The sequence below is a fragment of the Vespula pensylvanica genome, chromosome 20 (assembly GCF_014466175.1).
Source record: "Vespula pensylvanica isolate Volc-1 chromosome 20, ASM1446617v1, whole genome shotgun sequence".
NCBI classification, from domain to species: Eukaryota; Metazoa; Arthropoda; class Insecta; order Hymenoptera; family Vespidae; genus Vespula; species Vespula pensylvanica.
In genome coordinates, this window is record NC_057704.1 from 1,952,843 (window position 1) to 1,961,750 (window position 8,908).

The 8,908-nt window shown below is 29.5% G+C and overlaps 1 protein-coding gene across 1 annotated transcript; it reads left to right on the plus strand.

The window, feature by feature from the left end:
- Positions 1-1,003: 1,003 nt before the first annotated feature.
- LOC122636192 lies at positions 1,004-4,296 on the plus strand. The gene is made up of 5 exons (XM_043827168.1): positions 1,004-1,444; positions 2,122-2,526; positions 2,673-2,815; positions 3,305-3,861; positions 4,089-4,296. Exons 1-5 carry the CDS (start codon positions 1,300-1,302, stop codon positions 4,090-4,092), a joined length of 1,254 nt encoding a protein of 417 aa, XP_043683103.1. The 5' UTR covers positions 1,004-1,299; the 3' UTR covers positions 4,093-4,296.
- The last annotated feature ends 4,612 nt before the right edge of the window (positions 4,297-8,908 follow it).

The following is an 8,908-nucleotide window of genomic DNA, read 5'->3' on the forward strand; positions in this document are numbered from 1 at the left end:
CCTTTTAGCAAAAATGAGAAAGAGAGAGAAAGAGCAGAGGAAGAGCAGAGAAAAGAAAAGAAAAGAAAAAAGAAAAAAAAATGTTGTAACTTCCCTTATTGAAGAAGAACTTGGTCTCCTGGTTCGTTGACATCGAGAGATATGCATTTCGAAAACGAGTCTTCTTCGTAAGAAACCATACTCTTGTGAGTGCATTTACCTTTTCCATGCCTCTGCATTTTTTTCAATTCTAACAGGTGGTACCGGTCTACCAAATTCTCTTTCTCTCTCTCTCTCTCTCTCTCTCTCTCTCTCTCTCTCTCTTTCTCTCTCTTCGTTTCGATTACTCTACCTGGAATTTCTAAATGTTTTAACCCACGCTCATACAGTGTAGGCGGTTTGCAGCATCTCGAACAAAAGTTCGGACATTGCTATTTATATCAATTTCGATGATGTCTGCAAAAAAAAGAAAAGAAAAAGTATCTAAAAAAGATCATATTATTTTTACTTTAAAAATCTTATTATATCGCTGATGCTGGTGGTAATCATTTAAAAAATTAAAAATAAACTGAATTAATATAACATTATAATACTCTTAATGCAGACATTTTACATAACAAATTATTAATTAATATTTAATTCGATTAACAAATAATGAATATTGCAATAAGTAATAAAATAAAAAAAGAAATTGCAAAGTGATTATTTCCCTGTAGAAAAAAAAAAAAAGAAAATTTTATAAAACGTAAGTACAATTTCGTATTGATCATTGATGTGGACGAAATTGTTTTCTTATCTTCTTTTTCTTTTTCTTTTCTTTTCTTTTCTTTTCTTTTCTTTTCTTTTCTTTTCCTTCTTCTTCTCCTTAAAGAAGAGCTACGAAAGAGCAACGACAGGATAGAGGCGGAGTATGCCTCCTTCGCGCGAACTTGTGGGGTCCTACGGCCATGTAATTGGGATCCTGTGGCTCCTGGCAAAACTCGATAGTGGGGGAGGCCCTATGTAAGCCCTCGAACGGCCGAGGTCCAGCCCATCCAGCATCAGGACATCGTACCAAGGTCGTCCTGGACAGTACGATTTGCAAAAGGAATTTACGATCATCGAGTTTATCATATTCGAGTTTTATCAAAATTTTTATCGTTGTCACTGTTGTTGCTAAATTCATAAAAACGAGTTGAGGATTTTGAAAAAAAATTCTTTTGTTCTTTTTTTTATTTTTTTTCTTTTCTGGTGGTTGTAGGGAAAGATATAACGACGATTGTTGTTCGTACTTCGTAGTAAAAAATTAGAAAAAAAAATATATATATATATACGTACGAAATGAAGTTAGGCTATTTGCTCGTTTTATTTTACCTTGGCGTTAGTATGGCCACGAGAAGAAGCAGATCAACAACGTCTGCGACTGGAGTAACGTCTACGACATTGAAGAATGACGATGAACTGAGCTATCCAGAATCAAGTGAAGGTAAGTGATAATATATTTTAGTTTTCTTCGATTTTGTCTGACTAATTTGAAAAATTTCCTTTTCTTTTTTTTTTTTTTTTTTTGTTTTAAATTTCACGTTATCACGTTTCGTTACATGTACTATTAATGATGAACGAGTACGATGTCTTCAATCGAATATATTTTCTGTCAATTTCTCTCGGTTTCTTTTCTTTCTTTCTTTCTTTCTTTTCTTCCTTCTTTTTTTTTGTTAATTATAACTTCTAAATACAGTTAAATTTAATTGAGACAAATCGAACAGTCCGAGATTATTCGTTCGTGTTTGTAAATTTTCTAATAATTTAGTTCCTTTTTCATAATTGCGTTTGTCAATGATTAATTAGAAAAATAAGTCGTTCGTCGAATTAATTAATAATTGATAATTGTTTTAAATAATATTTTATACATTATAAATATATATATATATATATGTGTGTTTATAAAAAAAAAGAACAGCATTACAAAAAATAGAATTATTCGAAAGAAATTAATCACTTGCGAATATTCATATTTTTTCTCATTAATCGTTCGATATTATATTTACTACGATTGTTAATATATTAATTCAATTGATTTTAATTTTTCATTGAATTATTTTATACCATGCAAAAAAGGAAGAAAAAGAAAAAGAGAAGAAAAACATTTCGTAATCGTTACAGAATTGGAACATCCATGGGACAGTATAAAGTTACAGAAATTAGATGGTCGATCGAATGGTTGGTCGAACGATCATAATACTACCGTCGATAATACCGTCATTATTAGCCGCGATAATGGTGGAATAATCGAGGGAAAACAATATGGAGAAATACCGAATCCAATTTCCATACCAAATCCAATTTCGCCTACTTACGCGCCGTCCTCTCGTCCACCTTTGCCGTCCGGTTGTTTGGCCTCTAGGGGACAATTTTCAAGTGAGAAAAATTGTGCTAATTATTTGAATTGTTGGGACGACGTTGTCATTGAACAAACATGTCCGAATGGATTGTTATTCAATGACTTTACCAATTTCTGCGATTTCGATTACAACGTAAATTGCGGCAAAAGACCACTCCCAACTCCGAGTAAGTACGAGATTGAATTAAAAGAAAAAAAAAAAAGTCATTAAAATAAAATTAAAATTCTATACGACGTAAGCTAATCTCTTGTTGTTCTTTTCGTTTTTTTTTCTTTTCCTTTTTTTTTTTTATTTTCTTTCACGCACGTACAGAACCACCATTACCGCCGGGGTCAAAGTTATGCCCGGATACATACGGACGTTACCGTAGCTCGTTGAACTGCTCGGAATTCTACGTTTGTCTTGCCAATAAACCCATCAAGTTTGGTTGTCCTCGAGGATTGGTCTACAATGACGTAAGCATTTCGATCTTATGACATTTCCTTTCTCGAATATAAAATCACGTAGGTAATGCGAAAAAAATAGGTTTATATCGACAAGTATACAATTTTATTGCGATCGTAATTCATGATTTCCAAATAAGTAGACACGTATCTCCCGTTTATCTCGAAAAGAATGTCAATGAATTATGAAAGAAAAAATATATATCCATATATAGTTCCATTAAAGAAAAAAAAAAATAAATAAATAAATAAATTAAACATTGAAATTTCCTCCGCCAATTGATCTGCAAAAAAGAAAAAAGAAAGAAAAGTATATCTCTTCGTATCGAACATAAATTTCCGAACGAATTTATTTGTTTTCTTTTTTTATAAATTCGATATCAACAATTTTTCATAGATAGACACACGATAGATAGACATGAAAAAGATTGATTATCAATCATATCTGAAGGTAGATATAGTTTCGATTATTTCTAATTGCATATAAACATTTTTTCTTAGGAATTGGGCGTTTGCGATTATCTACGTAACGTCGACTGTAAAGGTAGTGCCACACCAAAACCTCAACAATCAACGACTCAATCTTGGTCACAATCGTCCGTTTCTATTCAGTATCCTCCTTCGTATCCCTCGCAATCTCCTTACCCGACGCAACAACCATCTTACATTCCGCAGCAACCAACAAGACCAAGTTCCCCTTATCTCGGTAGTTCATGGGTTAGTAACGTCAACGGTGAATTATGGCAGCAACGTTCCGGCAACAAGGAACAGGAATTAGAAAAGGAGGATAAAGAAAAGGATACGGAGTCGGAGAAACCGGAAATAATCGAGGAATTAGCAGAATCTTCGAGTATAACGAATCCATGGACTATTCTTCATACGATACCGGCGTCCATGAGTAAAATTCCTTGTAGCGATGGTGATTTCCATAAACTCGATGAAACGTGTACAAGTGTACTCGTCTGTAGATCTGGTCGACCACAGTTAGTACGGTGCACAACGGGGATGATCTACGATAGATCTACGGATTCTTGCAAACCGTTTACGATTGCTAAATGGTATGTATAATTTTTGATTTAATTATAAAATTATTATACGATGTTATATGATGGCAATATTTATTACAAAAAAAAAAAAAAGATATGAGATATATCGATCGTAATATTATTACATTAGGAACGACACGATGTTTCGTTCGTTGTAATGTTATTTTATTTTAAGACGGATCATTTTTAAGTCATATTTATTTAGATTTTGATTTTCTTTTTCTTTCTTTTTTTTTCAGCTAACTTAAGAAACAAACTCGAAACTAAACGTTCGTCAAAGGATTCTCGAAACCAGTGATGGAACCATATTTTTTCTTTTTTGCAATTTAACGATCTCGTCAAAAGAATTTTTAATGATTCGTAATGCGCATATACATGTCAAATAAATCGAACGATTGATTTATTACGAAATAATAAATTAACATTGTAAACTAAGAAAGGATCTGATACAAATTTCTTTGTTATTTCTTTAACGTTAAACACTGATAGATCCTTTCCTTTCTTTTTGGTCAATCCACTGACTGAAGCTTCTATTAAAAAAAAGAAAAAAAAGAAAGAAAGTCGCTCCTAATTATTTATTTGAAATTTACATTTTTTCATTTTTGTGATAATTCGTTCCAACTTTTTAAAATTAATGAAAGAATCATACTACTGTCATTTTCTTTCTTTTCATAGATTTAATTTTCGATGAATTAACGCTTCGTTAAAAATAATTAATTTCCCCTATAAAATAATAATTCGTCGATCTAACAGAAATAATGATATAATTACGTATACGTATAAGGTATGAAAGAAATAAGCCGTAATGATTATTTTATATGAAGCTTGACGTTACTACATAAAATTTTACGAAACATCCGGCTAACATATTACCTCGTTAAATACTGCCAATGATCAATTTATAAGAAGATAAGTACGTCTTAAATACGTGTTAAACGCGTCGGTATTGTTCTTAAATGGTAACATCGAAAACGTGAGAAGATGTTCGCGTTCAATAGTTTCCGATTTATTCCGGCAGAGTGCGCACCCATAGGTTTTCCTTGCAGTGTAACCGGAAGTCAGTTTTTACGTGCGCGTATTTTTATTAAAATATTATGATATATTTGTACAATAAATTTTTTCAATTGGCATTAATAAAACGAATAGAAAATATCACAGGCGAAAGGCGTAAGTAAAATACTTTAACTTGTTACTTTATATATAGATATACATGTATATATATGTATATTACGATATAATTACGAATAATCGTCGATAACTATGCAAGTAAGATAACCTAAATTACTAGTTAATATTTTATCCTATACGTTATCTCGTAACTTTAATAATTTTAATTCAAATATAATGTTTCCTTTGCGAACGAGTTCGAAGCGTTTCTTTTTTTTTTTTTTTATTTATTTATTTTTTTCTTTTTCAGGAATCTAAATTTGAATCTATATCCAGATCCAAACGAGTAGAATATTGTTTAGACATCGTTCAACTCTTTTTGCTTTTTATGATCATCCGACTACATTTCAAACGACGATTTCAAGTAAGTAACTCTCTCTTTAAAAAATAATTTTATTCTATTCTTCAAACTAATTGGGAAATATCGTAAATATATAAGGTGGGATATTTAAGTCTGAACGCTTAAAAATCTCTCGTTACTTATCTTTCTTTTCAAGGTTATTTTTTCGAAAAATTCGTAACAATCGTTATTTCTTTTTCTTCTCCTTTTTAAACATCATATATTTTTTTTATTACGTTGATCTGTCCACCTCATAAATTAATTAATTAACTAATTAATCAATTAATTAAAAACAGTGATATTAACCTATTCATATCGAAAAATTATTTCAATGTCGATATTGCTAGAAAAGCACTGTACATGTTTGATAAAATTTTAGTAAGAGTATTAATAAATAGATTAATAATAATAATAGTTTCTCAGCGATATTTAATATTAAATAAATTTTATCATCGATTTATGATCGAGTATTACGAATTGTATCGATTAACTTATTAAAAAACCATATATAATACCATTTAAAAAAATAACGATTGCTTCGAAGTTTCTATTAAAAAAAAAAAAAAAGAAAAAAAAAAAGAAATGACTTTGAAAAACCAAAAAAGTAATCATCATCGTTACATTCAACCCATAATACATAAACAGTTTAACTTCTTTCTAAGGACTTATCTCATAAAAAGTCACAAATAACAAAGATACTCGATGCGTTCCGATTGAAATGTTCCACTCTGTATATCGTAGAAATTGCAAAAGATTGATCGAGTGAAAGTAAAATATGAAAAGGATTAGAAAAAAGAAAGAAGGAAAGAAAAAATTAGAGAAAATATATCGAGAAGAGCAAGATCGATTTTAAACATACACGATGTTAGTATACACGTTCCATAAATCACTAGAAGTATATAAGTCCCATAAATCATTTGACGAGGATTCATTATTTTTGTAAATAGATTTAATTTACAAACCTTAAACTATATATGTATATAAATAACATTATATATATATATAACATAGTGTATATATATATATATATAATGTTTAATAAAAAAATATTGCAATAAACATGTTACACTAACCCACATTAGATGTTGAAAGTGCCCTACTTCATTTTCAATGCAAAAATAAATGTTATCTATTAAAGCTGTGCCCGTTAATTATGATAATGCTCTAACAATAATTAGTCAGATCATTTTCTATGTTTCGAAAAAAATGTTTAAATCTTATTGAATTTAAATTATCCTAGAGTAATAAAAAATATTTCTTCTTTCTTTCTTTTTTTTTTTTTTTACAACGATAATACATTTTAATCAACCGACTTATATATGATCACCCTGTACAATACATAGAAAAAAAAAAAAAGAGAAGAATCCTTTCGATTTCTTTATTCCGTTTTTTCGGTCTTTTTCTCAGTTTCGTTTTGGCATCTAAACGATAAGGTCAAAATGAATATAAAGAGAAAAGGAAGAGAATGAAAAAAAAATATAGAAATGCCGAACGAGAAATTTCTATTTCTAGTTAAAGAAATGACGTCACTATCAGGTAGTGCGAATTCTTGAATCGGCTGAATAACTTGAACGTTAAAAACAGGGATCGAAAACTGGTTTTTTCATTGAAAAATTCGTAAAATACATAAGCATTAAACAAAATGGCGAACGGTGAAAGAAATCTCGTTAGAATAGAAACGAAAATGAGATCAAGTGAAATAACAATTTCGAATAGCATTAGATTAGGTTATATATATTATCTATTATCTTGAAAAAATAATGAAGACTCTAAAGGAATAATATTAATTATGAGAGAAACCAAAGCTGATGAGTTAAGCAAAAAAAAAAAAAAGAAGAAAGAAAAATGAAAGAAAAGAAAAAGTAAGTAATACGTAATTCATGTTCAAGATATATACATAGATACATTCAATATTAATATAATGAATAAACATTGATGATAAATATTAATAATGAAAAAAACAAATTTAATGGAACAATAAAACATTCAAAATATTTCTTTGAATGAATATCTTAATTAATAATATTAATAATTCATATATCGAACGATAAAACATTTCATTATTTTATTATTTCATTTCAATTGTTTATATCGATTTCGATCTAATATCACGAACGGTCTACGATCGTAAATACGATTACACTTCACCATTACGTTATTGGAAATTTCTCATGATTATTATTGTCGTAAAGTATTCCCGATGAGTACAGTAACTTCGTGAAATCTAACATCTAATCTTTATGCTAGGTACATCACTGTAAATCGCGAAACGACGATACAAGACATTGAGAAATATTAAGTGTACGTTTGCTTACTTCGATACGAGGATACATACATACATATATATATACATACATACATACATACATACATACATACATGTATACATACATATATATATATGCTTACATGTATATATAATACATATATAAATATATAGATACGATGCGTGTAGTAAAAGTACTATCACTCTACGCTTATATCACAGAAAGTAACTTACATTTCACGAGTAGAGTACTATCTTTGATCAGGGCCGCATATATCAATTTGATGACCCTAAGAACAAAGCCATACGTCGAAAGAACAAATTTATTTTGTTCAAATTTATACTCTCTTTTTTCTTTCTTTATCTTATCTTTCTTCTTTCTTTTTTTTTTTTGAATTCATCGAAAATCAATAATCAATAAAATTTTCAAATTGATATCGATTCTAGAGAGATAAAATTTTGAAAACATGATTCCTATACAGAGTTGGGTCCCAAGTTTCTGTTGAAGTTTCTATCACTTTACGATAAATGCGTCCCTGTTCTTGATCTTGCATTATATCTAAAACGCTTTCTCTTATTCGCTGGATCATTTTAAGCACGATTTGCGATTTCGATTGATCGCGATCCTTATAAGAAAAAAGGGGTAAAAAGGAAATAAAAAAAATAATAATAATACGTCTATACTACAATACGGATAATTGTAACGTTAGAAAATCAAAAAAAAAAAAGAATTTTTTTTTTTTTTTTTTTTCTAAAAAAAAACATTTATGAATCTTAAATCGCGTTTAATATCTTGTAGTAACTATATTATCGAAGCCGATTAAGAGGTCGTAAAAGTTAAATCGTTAAACGTTAGAAGATATTAAGAAAGATAAACCTGAAAAGGATCTAACGATTTAAAGGGATCTACGTGAATGCGAAAATAAGTATGTAAGTAAATAAGTAAGTACGTATAGTTATATACTTGAAAAAGATTAGTCGAATTAACTCTCATATAAAGGAGTCTACGATATACAGCAAGTACATGAGTAGCGTGAAACCACGAACGGCCTCGACCTTTCAAAGGAAATCTTTGCTTTAACTTAGAACGTTCGATTCTAGGATTAGCTTTTATAGATAAAATCGATCGATCGATCGATCGTTAATACGAGGGCACGCAAGCGAGAATTATCGATATAATGAATTGATTACGTGGAATAATAAATCGGTTCGATTTGGTTAAACGAATATTTAACGAGAAGATTATTTTTAATTAAATAAACATATATATATATATATTTATAAAG